At 39.5% G+C, this 27,836-nt stretch overlaps 1 protein-coding gene across 1 annotated transcript in view; it reads left to right on the forward strand.

Annotated features, from left to right (window-relative positions):
- The window catches only part of LOC104865393 (nesprin-1), a 176,103-nt gene that overhangs the window by 126,397 nt on the left and 21,870 nt on the right, over positions 1–27,836 (forward strand). The window contains exons 55-63 of the mRNA XM_033763163.1: positions 7,319–7,370; positions 13,916–14,103; positions 14,961–15,111; positions 17,854–18,036; positions 18,263–18,400; positions 20,117–20,308; positions 21,483–21,816; positions 25,645–25,787; positions 27,685–27,811. Of these exons, the coding sequence (XP_033619054.1) occupies positions 7,319–7,370; positions 13,916–14,103; positions 14,961–15,111; positions 17,854–18,036; positions 18,263–18,400; positions 20,117–20,308; positions 21,483–21,816; positions 25,645–25,787; positions 27,685–27,811 (1,508 nt within the window). The remainder of the gene's footprint in view (positions 1–7,318; positions 7,371–13,915; positions 14,104–14,960; positions 15,112–17,853; positions 18,037–18,262; positions 18,401–20,116; positions 20,309–21,482; positions 21,817–25,644; positions 25,788–27,684; positions 27,812–27,836) is intronic.

The raw sequence follows: 27,836 nt of genomic DNA on the forward strand, positions 1-27,836 counted from the left end.
CCTATGTCAGTCCTACTTACAGCACTGAGCTGGCAGATTGAATTGAAGAAAAGGAGAAGTGGCTCCATTTTGCTACAATTTTCTGTTCTTGTGGAAGTGTGGCTGGTTAGTTTGCACATGAGTGGTTTGTCTTTTTCAAGAAGCCTTCCCAGTGTCACAAGCAGCCCGCAAGGAAAGCTGCCTGTCCTTCCAGAAGGGTGGAGCTCTGCAGCTGGTATTATTTTTGATGTCCTTTCTTTAGACCTGTAGCCACCTCCTCCCTGCAGATTACACTGAGCTTGTTCCCCTTCTTACCCTCGTGGCCTACATTCCAGGAGATCAAGCCTGGCACATGTTAGTGAATGTAGGTTTTATTTAGAAACATGACCACTTGTCACCGCTCAGTGTCATGTTATCAGGCAGAGACTACCACCATTTGTCTGGTGTGAGCATTTCCAAACTTCTCTACACAGAGAAGGGAAACTTTCGTCCCCACTCGGGATTTAGCCTTCTATTCTGCAGACCCCAACTTTTGCAAGTGGAACTTTTGCTTCATGGTGGTGGTGGAGGACTTGCGTGCCCTGAGGATGGCAGAAGACAGCAGTGTGGATGCAGACCTCCCAGACTGCAACTGCGATGTCACCAGGCAGGCATCTCCTTGAGTTTCTTCCATGGCACATAGCTTTCGGGTTACGTGGGGTTATAGCGTGGATGCCGAGAGCTTTAATCCAGAATTGTTTGTGCATCATTCAGTGAAGGTGATTGGTGTTAGGAGAGTGTCGCCCATGGACTCCAAAGAGTTATTTGTTGGCTTTTCTTGTTCGTCTACTGGGCATATGCAACTGGATGGAAAGACTAATGGCCTTTGTTATGACTTGGCATTCCAGTTGTCTCTGGACTGTATGCGTCATGCAAAGCGATGGCTACAGACAGAGGCTGAGACCCAGGAAGGAGATTCAGAAAAAGATCAGTGAGGCCATCACCTGCTATTTAAAGGATAGGCTTTTGACCAAACTGAAATTCAGCTCTGTAGCTGAAAACTGTCTCTTTAATAAATAATCAGATTGTAAGGCCAGTAGGATTTTGTGTAATAATTGCTTTTGTTTGTGTCTGTTGATTAATTTTGATCACACACTAATATAAATTCTATAAAACAAATGAGTAAAATATACAAATTTGTATCTAAAATAGTAACTAGTACATTATGCAACTATTTATTTTTGGATTTTTTTCCTATTAGAATAACAATATGATTTAAAGTTTTTCTTTTAATTTTAAAAAATGTTTTTTTCATCATTTTGTCCTGGAAATAAATTTCTAAAAACGAATTATGATTTCCAAATGGTATTCTTAGTTCTGTCATATTTAGAATTTAGGTTTTGTTTTATTTGGGATTATAGATCTATTAAATTGATTTAAAGGGGAATAGTGATAGATACATAAAATATTACATATATAAGTATGTATATATAATACATATATAGATTCATTCACATGACAGTGTTGATATGCTGGCAATTGGATTTAACGGAATCCCTCCTAACAAAGGTGATGTGCCTGAGATACACATTGGACTATGAACAGAGAACCATAAACCACAAGGGCTTAAAGATTTATTGGGCTTGCTAGCCTCACCCAGACACGTGACATCTGGAAGCATCTGTTCTGAATTATAATCCTGGATGCTACCAGTAGTGCTCCTCAAACTTCTTACACTGATAAATAATTAAAACGTTGTGATACTTTGGCCATTATTTCTCTAAAGAAATGATGGAGAAAAGGAGGCATTTATCCTATGGTCTCTGTTCTACAAGTATCAAGTTTAACAAGCCAGAGAAAGTGTATAGGGGCTTTACTCCCCACTTCCTCCCAGCTCACATCTGTTCCCCCAACAAACAAGGTAGCTTGCTATTTGTAGTGAATTACACTTTCTAAAAGATGATAAAGGCGAACTACTTAAAGGTCCACCCCCACTGCCTTTACTGAATTTATACCTTGGGTTGAGAAAGGAATTTGTCCCTAATGGACTATATGAACAAGCGTTTCCATGTCACAATGCCCTTGACATATCGTACTCTAACCACTCTGACTTGGAACTCACACAATATTATTCAGCATTATAAATCCTGTAATTTATTTTGCTGGTATAGACGGTCTGATGGAGCAGTGTTTATTCACATCCTTTTGTGTTTTGGATCTTTTGATCAGATTTGTGGGTTTTGAACCAAGAAAATCAATGAATGCTAGTATATTTGCAAATGTTGGACCTAGAGGAAAAATGTTGACTTGTAATATGAATTTTAATGAAAATGTTAACTAAATAAAAATACTGTACTAATTATAGTAATTATTCATGGTTAACAAGCATTTAAATAATGTTCAATTTTGTGCAAAACGTTGAGCTTAGCATGGCAGAGGGAGGGAAAACCCAAAGGAGAATTCACAGTTCCAACTTTTCAGAGAAAATAAGTTAGAGGAAGCCAACTTGTCCATAAATAAAACCAGGGAGTTAAAACAAGGACAGAGAGGAAGCAAGCTCTCTGACCTCTAGTGAACCTCCATAATATGAGGAGTTTGCAATAAAATCCCATTCCAAAGTATAGTCAGCATTCAGACCCTACCAAATCTGCAAACAGGAAGCTGGTCAAGTGGGAGAGGTTGCGGGGAGGACATTCTTACAGGGGTGAAATCAGGACAGACGTGTCAGTGCCATTTTTCAGTTCTGTCCCACTGAGACCACTGAGAGTGGACTGTCCATTCCGTCTGGGGCACTATAGCCAGGGCCACATTCGAATCGAGGTTCGTGTACATGCCATGGTCATTCACAGAATGTTTCCCTGAGATTTGGTTCCAGCAGCCTTCCTAAAACTGTCATTCATTGGCCACTACCAATTTTGTCTTATGAATGAGAGAAATGTGAGTGAATTGTATGTAAAAGTTCTTGGAAATACTGTTCAGGGCAATTCCTTGAAGTGTTCAAGGACTGGGTACAATTTAGGTTTACAAAGCTAATTAGAGTATTTTTATTTCAAGTGAAATTATGAGTCATGATAAACACAGCAACACATTTTCCTTCCCTATCAATATAGTATATTGTAGAATATGAGTGTAATTGTTTCAGATATACATTATTTTCTTAAAAAATTACAAGCTAATATACCTAAGTACTTTACAAATTGAAAAATATTATTAATAGATGTAATATTAATTATAATTAATCAAAGATAGGTGATGACTTTTAATTCTTGACCATAATGAAAATCATTTTAAAAGCAGCTATGTGAGAATGCTTTGAGGAAAATCATAAGGAGGAAAAGTGATTGTGTCAATGATCGCATCTTCCCTTCAGAGAGAAATGGTTTATTGAAACTGCAGTAAAACTGATGACATCGATTTTAAGGAACTACAAATAATTCAAAATGTTCCAAGTACTTTGATTAGCAGGTGTTTTCCTAGAGCAATGGCTCTTGCTCAGGGAGACGTGTCAGAGTCATCTGGAGCAGGGAGAGAGAAGGCTGGCCCTTGGCACATGTGGGGAGAAGCACCCTCAGAGATTGTCTCCCAGCCTGGGAATCACTTATCTGACATCTTAGCGACCTAGACCTAGAGATGCCTGGTGACTCTGCGTGTGAGTTGTTACTCTCTCTGAGAACGTTCTACCGCAGATGCTACCTTTGAACATAAGCATCCCTACAGTCTTAAAATAACATCTCCTGACTTTTTTTTTTTCCAAGAAGATACGTCTTCACTGGGGCAAAGTGACATATGTTGAGATATTTGTTGCTTCTCTGCTGTACACTTATATTAAGAGTAGTGCCAATGACCATATTTCCAAATCCAAAAGGAGGACTCCTGGTCTAAAGATGGAACTGCATTTTAAATAAGGGATGGACCAGAAATCATTGATCACAAGCTTATCATCACCATAACTCCTCTTGTTAGAGCAATCTGTGCACTCTCAGCCATGTCAGGCCTTCCACAAGGATTCATAATCAACATTTGCTATTCCTTGATAATAACAGAGCTGAGAAATACACTATAGGCTTCCAAAACACCTGCTCACCTTTCCCACAATAGGAAAACCTTTCAAAACTGACTCATCTATCCATATTCTTATGCCCTTGATGATGGTCTCCCCTGAATCCTTGCCTCATCATCTAGATTTATCTACAGCTCTTCTCTTTTTTCTTCTGCCTTTAACTTCTTCCTTTCATCCTGTAAACATAAAGCTATTCTAAGTCATAAGCTACACTAAACCGAATAAATTATAGTAAACAAAAATTCAACTTTTGCTTGAAGTCAAATTATTCTAGAGGTTCTGTTGCACATTTACTCACCTTCAATGCCTACTTTCTTAAAATAATAAACTACATTTCCTTACCATAGTGCCTTACATAGGCTAAGTGCATTCCCTTTCAAGTACCCTTGGTGAACAAGTCAAGCTCCATGGGGCCCTTCTGATTTCCAGATTGCAGGTCCTCTGTTCAGGCTTCATTTTGCTGTCCTGCTCTGCTTTGTGGCAGACAACAGGTGCACAAATTTTAGCATTCAAAAAAGTCCCTTGGGATGCTTGTTTAAAATGCAGATTCCTTGGCCACATCTCTTGAGATGCAGATCCATTACAGCTGGATTGGGATCTGGGAATCTGAATTTCTGGTGCATGATTCTGGTACCAGTGGCCTTCAGACCACTGACTAACATTCTTTCTTGAGCTCCCTGCCTTTAGTCTATGTTACCCTTTCTTAACCCTTCCTTTCTGGTTATTTTTTCTTACTTGGATTCCTCCTTTCTTTTATTCATTAAATTTATTGGTACCTTTTGGTATACATTATGATCACATTCATCATTGGGAATTTGTACCTGTGCATGATACATCTTAGTTCTTGTTTTTTCCTGTTCCCCTCCCCTCCCTTCCACCCCTCTAGCCATCCCTATTTACAAAAGCTTTATTCCCATTTTCTCCTTCTCTCATTTTTTCTTTCCCTCCCCCAGCTTCCCTCCCCCTTTGAACTTTTTTTTCCTATCTCACAACATCTATTATACATTTTGATCCTCATTTACACTTTCAGTTTCTCATACCAGTGAAACAATTTGGTATATACACATGCATAAATGAGGACCAAAATGTATAATGGAGTTCTCCTTTTATAACCAGCCTTTCAAAATGTATTCTTCATAGTCTGCAGACTCTCAAGATGATACTCATTTGTTTATAAGGCTCCAACTCTATGCCAACCAGCCTAAACTGATGGGATATAATTCTCTTTTTCTCTTCTGGACCTTAGAACTACATTTCTTTATGTTTCTATCTGGTCCCTTGGAAATATCATATCCCATACTAATCCCAAGAACTTGCTCATTCTCATATAGCATCCAGCTGGTCACTCAAATGGAAAAACACATCATTTTCAACTTCTCCTAACTCACCTCATGCCAATTATGAACTTAGCAATTTGATCCTCACTTCTCTTCCCACTGTTTCCCAAGTGCATGCTTTTGATGTTAACTGTTGGATAATTCTGTTTGCTTCCTTGAACTGGTTCCCACGACATCTTTATGTCAAATTTACGTACTCAAAAATTAGAACTGATCTTATCATTTCTCTGCTAATAAATCTCAGCAAAGTTCCTATTAGCCTTAAAACAGCATAAAAACCCATCATGTCCTTAATATCTTTATAATCTTACCCCAGGCTTTTCCCCTCCTACCACATTATCTCTCTTTGGCTTCTTTTACCCGTCCTATCTCAACTCTAACCGGTTCTGTAACACCATTTGTCTTCTACATCTCTGCTTTTCTGCCATCTGTTTCCTTGCCAGAAGGCTTCTTTTAGGCTTACATCCATCTCTCAAGAAGCAGCTCAAATGTTACTGTTTCATTTCTCTTCTATCACAATATACACTCCTCACTGGCAAGAATAAAACTTCAGTTGTTGCCATATTTCTGTCATTAGCAGCATGTCTTCCCAGGACCATAAATGTTTATGGAAGGAATAAAGAAAGAACCAAATACTCAGTGAATAAATAAGTGACGTGTTACTTGAACATGGCCAGACAGAACTGATCACTCTTTAGTTATTAACCACACTTGCTTCATTTCTTTAGTTTAGTTCTTACCTTATTCTATTATATTTCGTTGTTTACACATCCGGATTTCTAGACAGACTGTAAATTTCAGAAGAGAAAAAAATGTGTTATTTACCTTTGTCTTCCCAGAATCTCACACCAAAGATGTCCACATGTGATTATTAAAAAAGTGATGATCTTAAAGAAAGTGGATGTTGGTAGGGGTTGAACAAACTAGGGATCCAGTGGGTCGTTGCTTACCCTTAATGTAGTGATCAGCTTTTCTATTGCTTGGGGGGAAATGCCCAGCACCCACAACTTAAGGAGAAGTTTATTTTGACTCACTGTTTCAGAAGTTTCAAAACCTGGTCAGCTGGCTCCAAGGCAGGAATGTCGTGGTAGAATGGTATGGGGGAACAAAGCTGCTTGCTTGATGTCTACCAGCAGTCAGAGCACAGGGAAGAAATACAAAAGGAAGGGGCTAGAGTCTAACATAGTCCCTAAGATCGTGTCCCCATGATTCTCCCATGCACACCAAGAAGTCTGCTTCACTGATCTCTTAAGTATCTCTTTACCCAGTCCTACTGATAGTCAAGATTATCCGGACATGACTTTTCATTACTCAAACTCCAATTGCTTGAATGAATGTAATATATCACTCTCATCCCTCTTTTCTTAAAAAGTTCACTGTTTTTTGGTTGTGGTTGATTAAACCCCAGGCTTCACATATGGTAGTCAAGGGCTTCACCCTGAGCCTCACTCCCATAGCCTGATAGTTCATCTTAAATATGTTTTCTTCCATAACTGAGTTTCAACTCAAAAAGCACCGAAAGGCAACCCACCAGTGCCAAAATTATATTTGGTCAGTATCAGAACCATGGCTACATAATCTGTTCAATGACAATCTGTTGAAAATGTTTCAAAAAATATTTTGCTCAGATTTTCCTTGTAGGACTATAAATTATGTTCTTTGTGAAAATAATGTTTGTGACAACCACAGAATTTCTGTCAGCATTGGAACTGTGTTGAGTGTAATAGCTGTTAATACTTATTGAATATACTTTGCATTATCCCACTTATTTAAATCTCACAAGTACTCTATAAAATGTCCCATTTTGCAGATGAAACAGACACAGGAAAACTCTGCAAGCAGTAAGTGTCTGAGGTAGGATGGACCAAGGCGATTTGGCTTTAGACTCAGCATCCACTTCTGTACACGAGGTTGACATGAGCTGGGCTTTTACTAACACTGGGTGTTTGGCTTCTGCTCACAGGGTGAAGAAGCTGAAGGAGACTCTGGTGGCTGTGCAGCAGCTTGATAAGATATAGAGTATACTACTCAGCCATAAAGAATGAGAAAGTAGATTCATTCATAGTTAAATGGGTACATTTTGAGGATATACTTCTAAGTAAATAAGGCACACATATGCAAATAGCGAATAGTATCTCTGGTGTGAAAAACTAATAGTACTCTGTAATAGCTAAAACTTGGAAACTGCCCATCTGCCCATCAGTTGGAGACTGGATAAAGAAGATGTGGTTTTTTAACAAAATGGAATACTACTCAGCCATAAAGAATGAGAAAGTAGATTCATTCATAGTTAAATGGGTACATTTTGAGGATATACTTCTAAGTAAATAAGGCACACATATGCAAATAGCGAATAGTATCTCTGGTGTGAAAAACTATAATAGTACTCAAGATCCTAAAGGGACACTTAGCAATATGAAATAGGAAGAAAAGGACCAAAGGTGTAGGGACAGTGAGAAAGATAGGGAAAGGGAAATAAGGGAAAAGGAAAAAAATATGAGAAAATGTAAAAATGGAATTAAAGTGTTTGAAGGTGGGGAGGGGAGAAGGGGGTGAAGGGAGGGTGGGGACAAGGGGAAAAAATGAGAACCAAGACCTGGCATGTAAAGGTACAAGATCCCAGTAATGAATGTAACTGTACTGTCTACCTAGAATGTGCCAATAAATTCAATTTAAAAGAAAAAATGAAAAAAAATTCATGCCAAACTGGAGAAACAACAACAACAAAAAAATTTAGCATTGCATTTTAAAAAATTTAAGATCGAAATTCTTTGAAAGGTGCTTCTGTTTGAGATTTTGATGATTGCATTATAAGGCTCCCCAAATTCTCCTGGAAAACATAGTAATGATGGCAACTATGTGTATCAGTGATAAGACTTATACTGCTAGTGGCCAATATTATAACTTAGCAAATGTACAGAAATCAAAAAGTATCTAATTAAATATGTCAAGTTGATCAAATGCATTTGTAGCCCAACCTACTATAAAAGCCACAGTGAAATCACAGTAAAGGGAGGACAAAAGGGCAAACCCCACAATGGTAAAGAGAAAAGGAGAAAAATGTTAGACCTGAGCGACATCCAATGGAATTTTGGACGATAGTGACTAGAGGAACACCGAGGGCATCAGCAGAAAGGTCATTCAAGTTACAAAGTTCCAAGGCTCAGAAAACTGAGATCAAGTCAGGGTGAGCTGCGTTTTCTACAGAGCTGTAAAGAGGATCGTTGCTTCAGAGTCAGGATCAGGAGTGGTTAAACTGGCAGGTCCTCCACCGCCCAGAATCCAGCGAGCTCTGCTGTACCCACTCTGGCAGCAGACCAGAGGAACACTCTCTGGTGAAGGCAAAGCAGACTGACTTTGGGCGTAGGGGTCAGCACACCCTCAGAGCTGCAGTCAGTACATTAAAGACAAGGGGTTGAGGTGAATGGCTGTGTGCCAAACATCTGACCGACAGCTCTCTCCTCCGATCTGTCTCCCGCAATGTCAGTAGCTTATCACCCAACCCATAATGGGAGCGGTCTCTGAGAAGCCCCCCAGATGAGGAAAAATACCTTCGGGGGTAATAATTAAGGAAGCCCAGCAAAGACTCCCAACCAACTTATTTTTTTCCTCTCTCTCTCATTGAGATTATTGGTACATTTTAGGGATACAGTACAGTTACATTCATTATTGGGATGTCGTACCTTTACATGACAGGTCTTGGTTCTCATTTTTTCCCCTTGCCCCTGCCCTCCCTTTACCCGCCCTTCCCTCCCCATCTACAAACACTTCATTTCCATTTATTCATTTTCTCATAATTTTTCTTTTCCCTTAGTACCTTTTCCCTACCCCTCCCACTTTCCCTACACCTTTAGCCCCTTTCTTCCTATTTCACATTGCCATTATATCATTAGGATCTTATGTACTATTATAGTCTTTCACACCAGCGAAACTATTCAGTATTTACACATGTGTGACTTATTTATTTCACTTAGGAGTATGTCCTCAATATAAGAAAATGGAAAGATATCCCCAACCAACTTCTTTAAAATGATGGCTCCTGGTTGGCATGCATTAGTTTACAGCATCCAGTGACTGACTCAGCCCTAACCTTTTTCCCCTCGCTGCATTGCCAGGGATTGAACTCAAGGCCTTAGGCATGCTAGGCAAGTGCTCTACCACTGAACTATTCCCGCAGCCCTGCCACGTTCTTAGCTGGCCCACTTAAGAAATCTTCCCCCATGAAAAAGTAAACCAAAGTAAATGAGGGTGTGGGAGATAAATAAAAGAAAACATTATGGAAAGAGAAAAATACTTATTTAAAAAAAAAAGATTTTTTGCACTTAAGAAAAAGAAGAGGATGTCATTGTCTTTTTTAAAAGAAACTTTCAGAATTGAGAAAATTTCCCACAAAGTGAAACAAAAAGATAAATATATGAAAAATAGAAGAGAATTATAATAAAATTAAAAGATTAATGCAGGGGTTTCAAAATCCAGTTCAGTTATTCAGTAAAAATCCCCCCCAAAATTTTAAAAGTGGAGAAGAAATTATCAAGTAGTAATGTTAATCCCAAATTAGAAGCAAATACTTCCAGATCGTAAAAGCCTCACAAATGCCCAAGAAATGTTAAAACAAAACAAAACCAGTCCAGGGACACCACATTATAGTTTTGCCAAAATGAGGGATACAGAGGAGATTTTTAAGTTTTCAGGATGGAAAATATCTGGTTTCTCCAAAACAAAAAAACGGGATCTGGAAGGCAATGGTATACTTCCTTTGAAAGTCTGGGAAAGTATCTTAATTTTTTGAATTTTATATTCTACAATTTAATATACAAAAATTTCACCACATATGCACCTATTTTTATAACAGCAAAGTGATAGAAAGAATAATGTTCAACTTTGGAGAAAGAAAAATGGCGTGGCATTCAGCTGAAACAATGAATGAAATCCTGTCATTCTCAGTAAAACCAGTGGAAGTAGAAAATATTATGTTAGGTGAAATAAGCCAGAAACAGAAAAAAAAATTGCATGGTCTCTGTTATATGTGAAAGTTTAAAAAACGAAAAAGGGTAGATTTGAATATAGAATAGTGATCCGTAGTGGTTGAGATGGGAGGGAGAATATGTAAAGGGAGGTAGGATTTGATCAGCACACACTACATATGCGTGTATTGTGTATTGAAATATCACACTGAGCCAGCGGTATGTACAAAATTAATGATGTTAACCGAAAATAGAACTTTAATCTCTATGATAAATGTAACTGTATACCAATAAACCTAATGAAAAAAATAGAATTTTAAAATAAGAACTCTCAGGATGAAGATGAAGCGGAGTTCCTGAGGATGGTTGTCGTGCAGCAGCCAGTACAGGCCAGGTGGGAGCAGGGGTGGGGGCCTGAGGACGGAGATTTCCAGGGGACTGGACCCACCTGAGGGGCATAACTATACTAGAAGAGAATTAGTTCTACAGGAGAGGGACAAGAACCAACAGTATAAACTTGAGAGAGAGACAGAGAGAGCATTAATTCCAGAAAATTCAATATTTTTACAAGAAAAGAAACATAACCATAGTTTATTTCATTTCTGAAATGTGAAAAATATTAAATAACTGTAATCGTGGAAACAATGACTATTGTTCTAACTGTAAATTGTGCTGAAATCGTCATGGGAGCCCAGTGACGCATGACAAAGTTTATTCCTTCACTACTATGAAAGAGTCAAGAATATGTAAAATTTTAAAAAAATGAATAAATATCTGTATAATCATTTGTTTAGAAATGTAGATATAAATACCAGAAGAAGGAGCTCCAAAAAAAAAGAGATGGATGCTTCTGGAACAGAGACGTGGGTAGAAAGGCTCCTGCTTCATTGGATGCCTTCTATACTTTTGTTTTTACTTTTTCATATATTAATATATGTGTATATATCATTTAAATTACTCTTTTAAATTACTATTTTAAAATTACATACCAATGAGTAAAAGTAAAGACTTCCTGGGTTCAAATCCTGGGCTTATCACTTTTCTGAATAAACTACAGCAAAGTAATTAATCATTTTAACCATTAGATACCTTATTTATAAAATGTTGATGATCAGAATGCATGCCACAAAGTGTCATTGTACAAATTAAGGAGAAAAGTCATGAGCACAGTGCCTAGTGGAAAGGAAATGCTTAGTACATTTTATTATAATGATATCACATATACTATGAGTTCTTCTCTGGAAAAAAAAAAACTTCTACAAATCTATTCTACAAAAATTGTACCATTTGGAATCTGTATTTGTCAGCAGTCACATCATTCAGAAAATACTACCTGACACCCACTCCTTAAAGGAAGGGTGATTTTTTGGGTCATGGTTTCAGCACTTTGAGCTCCTGGTGAGCTGGCTCCAAGATGGAGACATCATGGCCGAAGGGTGTTGTAGAACAAACCCATTTACTTCAAGGAGGCTGGGAAGCTAAGAGCAGGGAACAGTGCCACAGTGGAAGAGGTCAGAGTCCAAATACGGACCCCAGGCTCACACTTGCATGACCCACCCAGATACACCCAGAAGTGTGCTCTTCTAATCACCTAGGCAGCTTCTAAGCCAATCAAACTGACAATTAAACTGAACTGCCACAGGGTCCAAACTGTAAAAGACGAAAAGCTGTCTGCCTCTAAAAAGGGAAAAATTCTGACAGATATATGTGGACATATTAAATTGATAAGAAGTGAATTTGCTTCTACTTCCCTATGTCGTTTTTCTGTTTTTATCTTGCCAGTGTGCTTATTCTTACAGATTTAGTTGGGCAGAACTACAATATATACAGACTTGAGATAAGTTTAGGACCTTAAGAAAAACTTGAGCACTGAGGAAATGATGTCAATATGCTACGTGTTAAATTCTTGGATTACATTCAGGTGCCTAACACTTTTCTTTCAAATGTGTATCCTTGTACTTTTACCTTGGATATACGTGGTCATCTCACCCACAGAGCTCTCTTTTCCCTTATCTTTAATTTTTGTAATGTTTTATATTTTTAGATTAACAAGCCCTTGTTAAACCTTTGTTCGTAAGTGAAAGAGGTTTTATTAAAGATTTAAAAAGACTATTTACTAAAATAGAAATACTTCAGTGGTTTTTAATCATCTAATGTCTAGTTTATAAAATGTCCAAAATTTTATCTAAGGTACTCTCATTACCCCTGAGAATAATTTAGTCTTTTTACAGACTTTGGAACATGGTGTTGAGGAGAAAAATTGGAAACAAAGCAATACAATAAAAATTCTAGGTACCTGAGTAAGTTGAGGAATTATTACAGCAAGACAAATAAATGGAAAAACTCAAGAAATACATGAAAATGTGTTAAGGTTACTGATGGATAGGACAGGTAAAAAAAAAAATGGTACCTGTAGAGCTCACTTTTAGTAATGGAATACTTGCTTCAAGTGAATTGGGTTAAAATCTTATGATAGTAAGCTTTCTATTACTGTGACAAGATATAGTCAGTCAGCTTATACCATCTTATAAAGAGAAAGAGTTTTATTTTGGTTCACAGATTTAGAAATTTTGTTTCAGGGTCATTTGGTTTTGTTGCTTGAGGCACACAGCAGCACAGGATCACAGGGCCTTTGCCTCATAGTTGCCGGGACACAAGAAAAGAGAAAGAGGAAGAGGACAGTGCCCCAGTGTCCCCTTCAAGGACACACCCCCAATGATCTAACTTCCCTTCCCCACCCCCTCCGTCCACCAAAGGTTCCACTGCTTCCCAGTAGTTCCCCAGGCTGGTGACCAAATCTTTTCCAACAGATGGTTGGTCTCTAGGAAACATTCTGGAACCACTATAGCAAAGCTCAATGGAGAAAATAGTTAAGAGGAAGATTTCGCCTGTAGGAGTGGGGGAAATTTAGTTTCTTCTTTTTCATCATAAGATTTCTATTTTTGTGCTACATCTAAATTTATACTCTGAGGAAACTGCTAATAATAATGATACCCTGCCTGATATAGAACCAAGGTCCCTTAAACCAGGATACCTTTTGGTGATGGTGGAATTCACTATAGCAAAACTTGCAGATCTTTACAGTTTAAATCCCAGATCTAGGGCCAAAGATTTAGCTCAGTGGTTCCACCGCCTGCCTCACAAGTGAAAGGACTTGAGTTCCATCCCTGGTACCAAAAAAGCAAAAACAAAAACAAATAAATTCCACTTCTTGAGAACCAGTTATTAATAGATGCACATATAATTCCACTGATACATTGATTGATTGGAATAGAATTGATGTATCTGTAAAGGAACTAGGGAAAGATTAATTTCTTAATCATTAAAGTAGTTTCACTCAGTATAGTCTGTTGCATTGGCTTGGTTTATATTTTGGCATTTCTTACATAGCTGAAATATTTCTAGATCCATTTTTGTGTGCTGTATTTTTGAACTTGCTGGATTTCTTAATCAAGGTTCAAGACACTTTGTACATTCAAGAAAGTGAGATACAGGTCAAGGTTTACCACACCATTTATCAGTCACTGAACGCTGCTGCAGTCTCTGCCACCTGTATGCATGGCATTTCTGAATAAAGTGTGCTCTGTTACTCTCAGGAGCTTCAGAGAGACATTGAGAAGCACAGCACGGGTGTCGCCTCTGTCCTCAATCTGTGTGAAGTCCTGCTGCACGACTGCGATGCTTGTGCCACCGATGCTGAGTGTGACTCCATCCAGCAGGCAACACGAAACCTGGACCGGCGGTGGAGAAACATCTGTGCTCTGTCCATGGAAAGGAGGCTCAAGTGAGCTGGAATGTTCAGTTAGGGAAGAGGAAAGACCAAAAAGGAAAAGGAAATACGTAGAGCATCCATTGTTCAGTATCTCCCTTTGGCCCCAGTATCCAAAAATAGCCTTAATTTCCCAAACACGTGCCTTCATCTTCATTTAGTTGGGAAAATAAGTAGGTACAAAGGTAATATGTAAATATAACAAGCTAAGTTATGTCTAACCAACTGAATAGGTTAAATAGAAAATAGAAAAATTAAAATATGCCCTCTCCAAGCAAATATAACTTCGAAGAATGTGTGCTTGTGAAAAAAGCAGCATTTTTTAATTAATTAAAATTTGAATGATTTAAAGGGGTGCATAATTCGTATTTTAGTCCTTTGAAATTTAAGGTGACAAAAAGTCAAAATGCATAATTATTAAATTATAATGATCTACATCACAAAAATCACTGTGCTCTCCAGTGACTCTTGAAAGCTTGCTATTCATCTTGCTGTCATCAGCTGACTTTTGTCCTGGAAGGTTTGATGTTGGACAGCAGTTTTCTTTTAGTGGAACCTCAGCCTCAGTGCCTTCTCTCAGGATAAGGTATTTCTAGACTTCCTTGCGAATATCCAAAGCAGTTCATGTTACGTGCTTAGAATATTCAACGTGATAAGCTCCAAACCCAGAGCTGTAGAACATAAAAAAAGCAGCTGTTTTATTTTAGCTCAAACAGTTGTCTCTCTCTGGTCAGTTTGGCTCAAGGCAGTTATTGTTTGGCACAGCAGTTGCTTACTTGGGCACTCTTAATCCCGTCGCAGGCATCAGACTGGGGCACTGGAGCACAAACACCTTTAATAATGGGAATCTGTTCTTTGCTTTTCCGCCACAGGATCGAAGAGACGTGGCGACTGTGGCAGAAATTTCTGGATGACTATTCTCGTTTTGAAGACTGGCTGAAGATTTCAGAAAGGACAGCTGCTTTTCCCAGCTCCTCTGGGGTGCTGTATACAGTTGCCAAGGAAGAACTAAAGAAATTTGAGGTGATTTACAGTTTCAGATATTTGAAGCTTACTTTGCTATTACAGTGACCGGCTGGTGGTTGGTGTTCCAAGACATAATTTGTTCAAATAGCTGGGCGATGACTTTGTAGCCACTGTGAGCAAGACCTCATAAATAGGAAACAAGGCATAAGGGAAATCTTTGTTTTAATTTCAGGTTATCAAAAATTGCAAATAAATTAATAGAAAAGAGAAATTCTGTTAGAAAACAAGATCTATGATTCCCCTCCAAAAGTTATAGGCATAATATATTGTTCATTTCAGAATTCTTCAAAATCAATCATCTTTTCTAAGATTAAAATATTGTTTAAAATACTATAAAAATCTACCTCCTTCATATATTTTCTTGTTTTTTTTATCTAATTGAAGTGTGTATAATTTTAATCATGAATAAGAGTTTGCTTCAGAATTGAATAAAACATTTCTTCTATAATCCTTTTATAATTGCACAACAAAGAGCAGGACCCTTCTTGAGACACCAACACTTTTCACTTACACTAAGAGAAACATGGCAGTGGTGTAATTATGTTCATAAAGGAATTATTCAATAATTGATACCAGTAGCTTGTCCATTTGTACAATCTTGAGTTCACTTTACCACTGGAATACCATGAAAATGCCTACTCAGCTGCTTCTGATTTTCTCAGAAGTCCCTTGCCATAGCCTCATATGGACCATACTTTAATTTGAAATTTCTTTTCCCTTCAGTTCCCTCTGATAAGCACAGGGGATTAGGTGTATTCACAAACAGCAGAGAATTTGGATGTACTCCGATCATTCTATCTGCTCCTCTGTGAATTTTGTCGCAGTCTCTTTAGGGTGTTAGAAATAAAACAAACAAACAAAAAAAAGAAAGAAAAAGAAAAGAAAAGAAAAGAAAAAAATCAAGCTAAATTCACTTGGATTGGTTGGACTATTTTAGCTTCTTACATTGTTAACCAGGCATCAACTGAGGCCTGTTATTTGAAATGTGAAGTTTCCTTTTTGTTCTGATGGGGTTTAAAGTCTAAGAGTCATGGCAGAACAGCTATGTGAAGATTCTAGAAGTAAACAGCAGTAGATTCAGGTCATCCCAATGTGGACCTATGAAAGTGGGGGTGATGCTCTCCGTGTCTTATTACATTCAGCTTCATTAAGGTCAGAACTTTTTATAATTGACTTATCCTACAAAGTGGATTATATATGATCGAGACCCTTTGTGATGCTCTTTTAGACTCTGCTTCTGTAACAAAAATTGCCAATATAGTCAGCTTCTATAATGGCCGATTTTATCATTTGTCATTAATCTTCTAGTTAATTTTCTCAAGAGACAGAAATAAGTCAAGAATAAAACTTTTGCTTAAGGACACTGCCACCCATTCCAATGGCATGGATGTTTGGGGGGACCTGAATATCCTGGGGTGCCCACTCTTGGGAGCCATGCCTTCACCCCAGCTGGGCAAACACATATTCTGCCTTCCAGTAACAGCACAAGCTCGACCTGCCTCACCACTTCTCTCACTGGGAAAGGGAGTTTTATAGAACCAAAGGTTAAATTTACTAGGATGGGAGCTCTCAAAGCTACTCACAGAAGGAAAACCATTTAAGAGGCAGGGATATGCTAACTGTAAATGTAACATGAACAGTGTGCTGAGCCAAGGGAAACCGAACTTCGTGATTTAGATGAGTACAGACCAATTACTTAATTATAAAAATTTTCATCAAATGCCAAGATCAAAATCAGTCTTAAATCATGCAAAGTACCTCAGAAGATAAAATCTTTATTTTGGCCAACTGATTCTTATGCTAAGGATGTTATACATTGCAGGGCCAAAGCAGGAAGAGGAATTTTATTGCAGAATTTCTAAACTTTGTAGGGTGTCCTCAAAAGTAAATAGCCACTATTGTGGAAAGAGGTACACTAACTCTAAGAGGTTTTAGAAAAACTAAATAATTCAGGAGGATAAAAGAAAAAGAATAGGGCATTTCCAGTTGTTGTTGTTTTTTTAATAGAAAGTTAGCCTGTGTTTTACTAAACTGCTTTTCTCAAAAGTTATTAACAGTTTCCATTTAGAGGGCCTTCTGAAAAAGGGTGATTTTAATTTTGTTCCTAATGGATACCAGAATTGAGACAATCTCTGGGAAATTAGGAAATTAAACATTTTACAAATAAAAGAGTTTTCTTATAATTACCTTTTCCTCACTATTGACACAAAAAATATTAAACACTTCAAACTCACATATATGTTTTTGTGATACTTTATATAGTGGTAAAATTTGTTTCCAGATGTGGTTATTTTAAAAGCCATATATATATATATATATATTACACAAATGTGTAATATATATATATATATATATATATATATATATATATATATATATATATATATATATATATATATATATATATATATATATATATATATATATATATATATATATATTACACAAATGTGTATGTTCATTGAGATTTATTTGTACATTTACTTACACACAATTGATTTACTACTATCCCCCATGGTTTTCATGTTCTTTATTGAGCCACGATTTTCCTTAAGCTATTGGTTAAGTAAATTTGCTTTAATAAATGAGGCACATGGTCTTCAGACTGTCTTTTCCTTGCGCCTGTGGAGGGGCCACTTGTGTCTTCACTGGTGCTGCAATTTGAAAACCAGAAGCCCTGCCTGAGAGTCCCTCACCAATGACCCATGCTGACACTGACATGATGCTTTGTGGCCCTAGGCTTTCCAGCGACAGGTCCACGAGACTCTGACACAGCTGGAGCTGATCAACAAACAGTACCGCCGCCTGGCCCGAGAGAACCGCACTGACTCAGCGTGCGGCCTCAAACAGATGGTTCACGAAGGCAACCAGAGATGGGACAACCTGCAAAAGCGTGTCACCTCTATTTTGCGCAGACTCAAGGTTTGAATTGTGCTCGTCCATCATTTAGAGCCCAGAGGATGGGACTGGGCTGTGGGAGAACAGTCTTGAGATGTGATGCCAGTGCAGGTGTGAGGTCGGGTGGAGGAGGGATGGGGGTGTGATGGCCTGTGGAGAAAATGCCTTTTCCACAGGGCGCTGGAATTGGCTGGGCCGTCTCAGTATGGTGTGGACTTTTTAATTTCTGTTATCTTCCTCTTGCACCCAGCATTTCATTAGCCAGCGTGAGGAGTTTGAAACTGCAAGGGACAGCATTCTAGTCTGGCTGACAGAGATGGATCTGCAGCTCACTAATATTGAACATTTTTCTGAATGTGATGTTCAAGCTAAAATAAAACAACTCAAGGTAATGGATTGATTATTTTTCATGTTATCAACATAAGGATAATATAAAGTCAAAAAGTTCTTGACAAAAAATAAACAGGAAATATAAAAAATTAATAAAGAACCCTAGCTAGAGACAGCCACCATAATGTATATACGTTTAAATAGTAACTTTTGCCAGGTTGTTAGGGATTTCTTTTGTTACTGTATTTCTTCTGGTTGTTTCTAGAACCTATAAAAAGGTCATTCAGATGCCAAGTTCTAGAACAAAACAATGTGTTGAGATTTCATTGTGCATCCCCTACAGCCATAGATACCTATTATATTTTTCACCAAATAAACCATAGTAGCTATCTATAAACGTGAATAAAAAGTTAGATAGAAGGATCTCCTAAATAGGGTGCTTAATAAGTTGAAAACATTTGCACAGCAGCTTAAGAAACTTTCTTCCTACTACAGAGGGATCCATTTTGTTGGTTTTGATTTCAGTTTTGGTTTTGATTTTTGGTGCTGGGGATTGAACCTAGAGCACTGGCGGTGCTAAACACATGCTCTACCATGAAATTACACTCGGTTTTTTGAAGAATATTAATTGTGTTCATAAGCTCTCGGTTATTATAATAAAAACATGAAAGTTACTCTTACTTTAAGTATCAAGATGAAAGAAGTCATATGATAGTAAACCCCGCTATTCTACCCCAATGCTTCCTCCCTCTTCCCCTCCCTCACAACTTCATCTCCCCCACACAACTCTTCTAAGTCAATTCTTCAATAGGAAATTTCTAACAAGTGATGGTTGGTTTTTTTTTTCCCCCTATGGTAAGATCATGGATCTCAATACTACCCTCCCTCTGCCATCCTGGCAGTCTTTTTCATCATTGGACCATTTCAACCCTTCCAGAGTTTATTCTCACTCTGAATAAATAAAATTTGTCATTTGAAATGTCCCTAGGGATATAACTCTCTCAAACACTGTATAGAATTAGTCTCAATAATCTCAGATTTCCCTCCTTTAACATCATTATCACTTTATGCTCTAGTCCCTATGCCTCAAAGCAAAAAGAATAATCTGAGAAGAATCTGTGACTTTGTCATTTGAATGGTTTCCATTAGTCGGGTTTGATGTATAATTTATATTGTGATAATTCAGAAGGTTTAAAGCACGCCCTTGTTTTTATCAGGAATCACCAATGCTACTAACTTGATGGTTTGTTTGAATATTTTCTATTATTCTCTACCCACACTGACTGTGCTGGTAGACCTTACACCAGAGGATCTTTCCCAATCATAGAATTCTAATGTTTACATTTCTAAGTCCTGCTATTGCTTATAGTTGTATGTTTTACTTTAGCAAGTAATAGCCTCTCAGCTTGTCACTAGACGACAAATCACATACCCCCTACACAGTGCTCGCAAACCTATGGCACATGTGCCATAGCAGGCACGGAGACCCCCTCTGTTGACCTGCAAGCCAAGTCACCCCAGCAGCCAAGCATCAGATAACAGTTGTTATTGTTTTTTTTCCTAAATTAAAACCTCAGTATTCGGATTTAATTGCAGTGTTGGCACTTTGTGATAAATAAGAGGTTTGGGGGTTGCAGTTTGGAAACTCAGTCTCTAAAAGGTTTGCCATCACTGCCCTGCACTGTTTCTCTAACATAATGAGACATATGTGCCTTATAATTATTTTGGGTCAAGGAGAACAATGACAAAGTCAGCAGGGATCTGTGCTCCCCAGGCCTTCCAGCAAGAAATTTCACTGAACCACAGTAAGATTGAGCAGATCATCCTGCAAGGGGAGCAGCTGATTGAGAAGAGTGAACCCCTGGATGCAGCCGTCATTGAGGAGGAGCTGGAGGAACTCCGCCGCTACTGCCAGGAGGTCTTCGGGCGCGTGGAGAGATACCATAAGAAACTGATCCGCCTGCCTGTGTGTAACTCAGTACTTTCAATATCATGAAATGCAGAGAGAATTAGTCATGTGGGCATAGACAGCGTAGTAACATAGACAAGAGCCCACACCCCAGAGCCAGACACCTGTGTTCAATCCTAGCTTTGACACATGCTGGCTGTGTCACATTGGGCAAGTTCCTCACCTATCTTGCTCAGAGTTCTCAACTGTAAAACAGGCTTAATCACAGCAGCAACTACCTCCTAGAAAGGACTGGGCTTTTTACCTGTTTCGTCTTACTAGTATATGTTTATGATACATGGTAATTACACTCGTCTTGGGGAGCCGGTGCATAGCCTATCTCAGTAACCCTTTTCACTTTCCCTTCTGCTCCCCTCTACCTCCACCTCCATACCACGATCCCCCTTCCATCTGCACAAAGCTTCCCTGCTTGTTCCATATCATCTGTCCTTTATTTTACTCTTTGCTTATATTCGGAGTTTCTTATATAAGAGAAACTATGGGGTATTTAACCTCGCAACCATAATACTAAGTGAAATAAATCAGTCACAGAAGGTTAAATATCAGAAAGATCGTTTTGATGATTTGACGAGTTAGTATACATAAAGACTTGAGAAGAGTCCTTGCCGTATGTCTTCTATGAAAGTCAGAGACGCTTCTAGAAGAAATGGGGAGGTGACTTGAACAATATAAGCAGTTACTTGTCTGATGAGGTTATATTAGGTGCATTTTTCTTCCATTTTGCCACCACGATCACATCTCGTCTTTATATATGTGATTAAGGTATTTGGAAGCTTCTATGATTAAACATATTTTATATCTGGGATAAAGGGGGCAGGCTAAGGTCTTGCTAGTAATTTATTTTTGTTCCTGATATGTGTCCTTGTGTGCCTGTTGTGTTGCAAACATGATACTTTATATTTAATCATCTATCAAGTCTCTAAGTAGGTCTTGGTATTCCCATCTTACTAGTGATAAAACTGAGACTTTGAGGTGAATGTGTAAGACATTTCTAAAGTGATCAGAGATTATGGTGTATTGTTAGTAAGGAGTTTAAAATTACTGTGTGTTGTAGACAGGTATAGATCACCTGACTGATGGTAGCTCAGCTGGAGTGATCTGCTGAGGTAGCACCTGTCAGGTGAGGGCCCTGAGCCCTGCAGTAATGGAATTGGCCTGACTTCCCTTCTAGCTACCGGATGATGAGCACGACCTGTCTGACCGGGAGCTGGAGCTCGATGACTCTGCGGCCCTCTCAGACCTGCGCTGGCAGGACCCGTCTGTGGACGGCGTGCTCTCCCCCCAGCCTTCCTCCAACCCCTCCCTCTCACTCCCCCAGCCCCTGCGCAGCGAGCGGTCGGGACGGGACACCCCGGCCAGCGTGGACTCCATCCCTCTGGAGTGGGATCATGACTATGACCTCAGTCGTGACCTGGAGTCCGCAGTGTCCAGGACTTTGCCATCTGAGGATGAAGAGGGCCGGGAAGAGAAGGATTTCTACCTTAGGGGCGCCGTGGGCTTATCAGGTAAGGAAGTGCTTTTCCTGTATGCCAGCTTGGAGGAAAGCAATGAGAGGCTACTGCTGGGCTGGAAACATATCAGCTAAGCAGATTCACCTTCTGTGAAATTCGTGATGCTATGATAATGATGAAGATGTGGTGACATGGAAACGTAACCATGGGGCAGCTCACCAGCACCGGGAGGAGGCTGCAGGGGAGAGCTGAGAACAGAAGCACTAGTGGCAGTTGCCGGGTGGATGAGGCAGTGTTCAGGAGAAGAGAGGGAAGTACCGTCCATTTCTGTGGTTAGCCTTAGTGCCTTTGGTGAGCTGAAGTTTGACCAGAATGGCAAGATCATAGGTTGAGTGGTGTGGAGTAGACAAGGAAAAGGCTGGAAGGGCAAGGCAGGATGTTCACAACGTGGCCTATTCACCACAGAAAGGGGTTTGGCTCTTATTCGGAAGGTAATAGGGAGCCACAGCATGGTCTGAGGAGGGAGGGGATGTGATCAAGTGCAGTTTTATATTGTTTCAGTCTAGACACTGCAAGAGAAGAGACAATAGGGCAGAAGGGAGCATAGGTGGAAACATGTTATAATCCAGGATAGAGATAGGATAGTGACCTGAACTAAAGAAGCAGCGCTGGGCTGAGAGAATGTGGAAGTGGTGAGGAATCATGAGAAGACTCCACCATAATGGATGATTGAATTGAGACAGGGACACGCCTTGGTGGAAGATGTGCGTGTTCCTAGGCCCTTATGACCGCAAGAGGGAAGCAAGACAGTAAGGTGCGGGAAATGCTGAGTGCAGTTAGGTTTGCCTGATTTTGAGATACTCGTAGAATTTCCAAATGCAAAAATCCAAAACTAGATATGTGAATCTGTATTCAGGACCTAGAACTAGATCAGGTAGTTATCCATGCATAAATAGTTGTCCCTGAGCGAAAGGAGGGAACCATACATGAAAGGTTTATAAGGGAAACAAGGACAAAATTCCAAGCATCAAGTATTCTAAAGGGATGGACAGAGAAAGAAGATCACTATATGGAAGGTGAGCAAAAGTGGAATAAATGATTGGAGGCCGATGTTTGGTACTTGTAAATGTACCTCCTACTTTCCCTGAAAGGTCATCTGTGGGTTGTTTTGTTTGTTCGGATAGTACAAATCTGGATCTCCAAGCATATGACATTAATTGAAAAAGATGATTTCTTGCCTTTCTGTTTCATTCACACCAAAGAGATAGGAATATGATATCATAACAGTTGCTGTCCAGGATGCAACCATCAACTACATGGCAGTTAAGCACTAAATGTGACTGCAAATTGTAATGGGCTGAAGGAAGAAAAGGATAACACATACGCAGTGATTTGAAAGACTTGCTACTAAGAAAGAATGTGAAATGTTAATATTTATGTTGATAACATATTATCATTTGAATATATTGATTTAGTAAAATTTGGCATTAAAATTAATTTCATCCGCTTATCACTCTTCTAATCTGGTTAGTAAATGTTTAAAATTATATGTGTTGTTCATAGAAATACAAGGGGCAGTGCTACCCTAGAATCTTGGCTGAAGTCCCTTTTCTGTGACTTCCTAGCTGTTTAAATTTGAATAAGTAACTTCATTTCCCTGGATGTCAGTTTTCTTATCTATAAAATGTGAATAATACTGCCAGGCACCTGTTGGGTTTCTGTAAGGATGAACGAGTACTCAAAACACTCTCAGTGAACGTGAATTCCTAGCAGGATCGTTTCCAGAAGCCCTTGGTGAGCATGCGCACACTCTCCCATGTGCCTGGGAGCCATCTGTCTAAAATGACTAACTTCCTTTTTTTCCCTAGGAAAGTTGTTTTCCTGCCACAAGAGAATCAAGGCTTCTAGCACTTATCTGTCAACTTAGACTGTGCTCTTTTTGCAGATGTAGTGATCCCTGAGAGCCCTGAGGCCTATGTAAAACTCACAGAAAATGCCATCAGAAATACGTCTGGTAGGCATGGAAAGCCAGTGAGCCCATCCATCCCCACCCTGTACCAACCCCCCTCTCTCAGCACAGCTGCTGTATCGCTCACAGCTTTGGGGCTCACGCATGCTAAGGCATAAACCTTCCTCTCTTCCTGTTGTACTAGATGAAAGCAGCTGGTTGGTCCACATCCAAAATAAGACTTAAATAATCACACAAAATGAAGTCACTTCTCCACTTATCAAGTGGTAATCAGCTTCCTTAAGTATAGACCTCGGGCACCCATTAACAGCAGACAGGGAAAAGCCAGCACCTGGCCAGCCAGCAGTTGCACTCCCTTGGTGAGTGGGCCGATTTGGGGGGGGGAAATGCCACCTGCCGCTGGCTGGGTGAGTGACCTGGGGATGCGCTACACTGCATCTGCCTCATCTCAGAGATCACATGCAAAACAAAGGGTGAGACTGGGTCCAAAAATGCCATGGATGGTTTTTGTTGAAGAGCTGAGGATTGAATCCAGGATTTTCACATTGAACTACACCTTGAGCCCTGTTATTATTAATTATTATTATTATTATTTATTTGTCTTTGCTTTGAGACAGGATCTCACTAAATCACACAGATGGGACTTAAACTTAAGATTCTCCTGCCCCAGTCTCCCAGAGTTCTGGAATTACAGGTGTGCAGCACCATGCCCACCTAAAATATACCATTTTAGTTTGTCTTATCTCAGAAAATAATTGGAAATGAAAAATGTGCTCTACTCTACCTTGATCTTAGATTTCCCTTTAGCTATTCCTGAAACAAGAAGAATTGAAGCAAAATGGAGACCAGTTTTGCTCAGTGGTGCATGACAGAAACTGTAATTCAGGGTCAGTGCATTGGGGAAGGGTGAGGAGCTCAGCAATATAATACTGACTCTTGGGCTAGTGTACACTTCTGTTTCTGAAGACAAGCAAAAGACCAAAATGAGGGAGCATTACTGACAGGTGATTTTCCAAGCAAGACCTAGTAAGAAACCCCTTCTGCATATACATAGAAGGCCTTTCTTCAGAAGTAAATAAATAAATTCAATAAAGCTTACTTACTAATACTTGTTCTGCTTTCACCCTGGGCTAACTCCATTCTGGTGATCATTGCTCTTGTTCAGTTCTAAGACTGTAATACACAAAGGTGCACACACACGCGCGCGCACACACACACACACACACACACACACACGCAGCATGTAATTTTACCACTGAAATTGTAGCATGAACCAGGATGTAGGCCAAGAGGAAGCACATACCTGGATGGAAGCACTGGTATTTTAGCTTTCTCCTCTGTTTTTTCAGACTAGATAAAAGCAAGTCTCTGCTAGTTTGATCTCTCCAGGGAGGTCTGTTCTGAGCTAGTTTTTTGTTGGTTAACTTGAATTCATGTCTTAAGTGAATGACACAGTAATCAGATCTCCAATGGCACTTTCGTCTCCCAAGGTGCACAGATACAAATTAGAGTTGTGTCTTCCTCTGCTTGTTATATGCGTGCAGAAGGAGCCTGAGAAACGGCTACCTCCTAGTTCCTGGAGAGCAGCAGATACCATTTCAGATTTTTAAAAAGGCCTGCCGTTATTTATAGCACTCAGATGACCACAGTAGCTGGAGGAGGGAGTGGGGACTTCAGGCTGCTCAGAACCAACTTCAGAGCACTTTACATTGCCCACTCTGCTGGGACTCTTAGGAAGCACACTCACTGGTGTAACCTCCTACAAGTCTAACCCTCTAACATATAGTACTAAATTTGCTTTTTTATTACCCACTCACTTGCCCTTTCCATGCTGCCATACTGAAACAATTTCTGAAATTCTTGAAATAACTCACACAGTATGGGCAGTAAAGATTCTTATGGTTACACCGCAGGACATCACAGCGTCTTGGCGTCACAGATCCAACAACTGGACAAAGCCCTGGATGACAGCCGCTTCCAAATGCAGCAAACTGAAAATGTCCTGCGCAGTAAAACTCCCACGGGGCCAGAGCTGGACTCCAGCTACAAAGGCTATGTGAGTGTCCCAACCTATACCTGGATAACGGTTCTGTGACAAAGGAAGGTCCATCTGAAGCATGAAGGATTTACGAAGTCCCCAAACAGAGCATGCCCTCAAACTCAGGGACAGGGATGTGCAAAACAAAGCCCTGTTCTTTAAAGTTACCGCTTGAGTACAGCTGTCCCATTTCCAGGTCAGGGAGCCCATTGCAATGACCATCGTGTTCCTTTATACTAAGTACTCAGTGAGATCCATTTATTTGAGTGCAACAAAATGCATTGGCTCCCAAAGGTCATTAGCCCTTTTTCCACATTCAACTAATACATGTTGGCCAAACTTATCCTTGAATCGGCAGATTTTAGCTAATAGATTACTAAACATGGACTTTTTTTAGTTCCCATCCTAGGTTTTCAATTCCCTTATTGACCTTGGAAATATTTTAGAGTCCCCAGGTGTTTTGTTTATGCTTTGGTTTAGGTTTTTTTTGTTTGTTTCCTTTTGCTTCGTTTCCTTTTGTTTTGTTTTGGTTTGGTTTGGTTTGGTTTACGGTGCTGAGGATGGAACCAGAACTTGGCACTCTGGGCAAGTGATCTGCCACTGAGCACTGCCCGGTTCTGTGCTCCTCAGAGTGCTCATTCTGAAGTAAACACATCTGACAGGAGGGACTGGGGGGAAAGACAGGAAAGAGTTATGCATATTACCAATTCTACGTGAGCAGCTATTAGCTATGTGTGATAAAGCCCATCAGAGCTTCATTTATCCTGTTCTACTCAGTAACCTGGTAAGTTGTTTTCAGAGAAGTACCTGTATCTGTTACCTACACATTTTTAAGCAAGAGATTTGTAAAGTAAATGTCTTCTCTGTCCAATATCTTCTTTCACAGCCGAATGGATTCTTAGTAAAAGGAAAGGAAAGCTAATTTCCTGGGGTGGTCTAATCACAATTTATAGGCACTGTTTTTTTAATTTCTTTTTTTTTTGTACCAGGGATCAAACTCGGGTCCTTGGGCTTGCGAGGCAGGTTGCAGAACCACTGAGCTAAATCTCCGGACCTATAGGCACAGACACTACTGTTTGAAGTCAGGGAAGAGAGCTGTTCTAGCTGCATATGTTGATGTTAATATTCTCATGATTACTTCTAGAGGTTATTGTGAAGCCTCTTTTTAAAATTGTATTATAACTTTAATATAATTTGATGATGACCATGCTTATACCATTGAGATTATACTTAACCTCCATCAAAAGTCATCCAAGTAGCTTCAGTACCATTGTGATCTATTGAGGGGTCTGAGAGATGATGTAATGCATGGTCCATATAGCAGAAATGCCTTAAAGTGATTTTCTGTTTTATGTTTGAATTCTACAGATGATATTAGAAATGGATTTGTGAGTTTTCCCCCTAATTTTAGAATTTAGTCCCTTGGTACCTGTTATATATTGCTTAAATTTCCTCCTAAAACAGCTGGCATTAATACTGCTTTATGCTTTTAAGTAGTTCAATTATTCAATGCAGAAACATTCCCATGAGATCTGTGGTAATAATAATGTTTCCACATTTAAATTTAAGAAAGAGAAAGTAGGAGCAACTTGCCAAAAATTATATATTGCCTTATTGGCTGAAGGCTGAGATTTCCATCCCAGACTGGTTCGATCTGTTTTGATTTGTGAAATTGAAGGAAATTTTGAGGGCTTCCCATGCCAACCCAGTATGCAAAGGATAACGTCAAGGCTTTGCTCTGGGTGTTTGTGAATGCACGCCACCTGTTGAGGCAGCAGAGCCTATTTTTGGTAGAGTGGCACAGAGGGGTACAGCACTGCCACCAGTCTGCCAAGCAGCTGCAGAAATGTCTCCCTGGAGGCTCATGCCCTGTGGGAATTTTGGTGATGGGGAGCTGTTTTTCATGTCTTAACAGATGAAACTGCTGGGCGAGTGCAGCGGCAGTATAGATTCAGTGAGGAAACTGGAGCACAAGCTGAAAGAGGAAGAGGAAAACTTTCCTGGCTTTGTTAACTTGAGTGGTACCGAGACCCAGACCGCTGGTGAGTGCACCATACACACCATCCA

This window comes from Fukomys damarensis, unplaced genomic scaffold, assembly GCF_012274545.1.
Source record: "Fukomys damarensis isolate Sample0158 unplaced genomic scaffold, DMR_v1.0_HiC HiC_scaffold_14, whole genome shotgun sequence".
Lineage (NCBI taxonomy): Eukaryota > Metazoa > Chordata > Mammalia > Rodentia > Bathyergidae > Fukomys > Fukomys damarensis.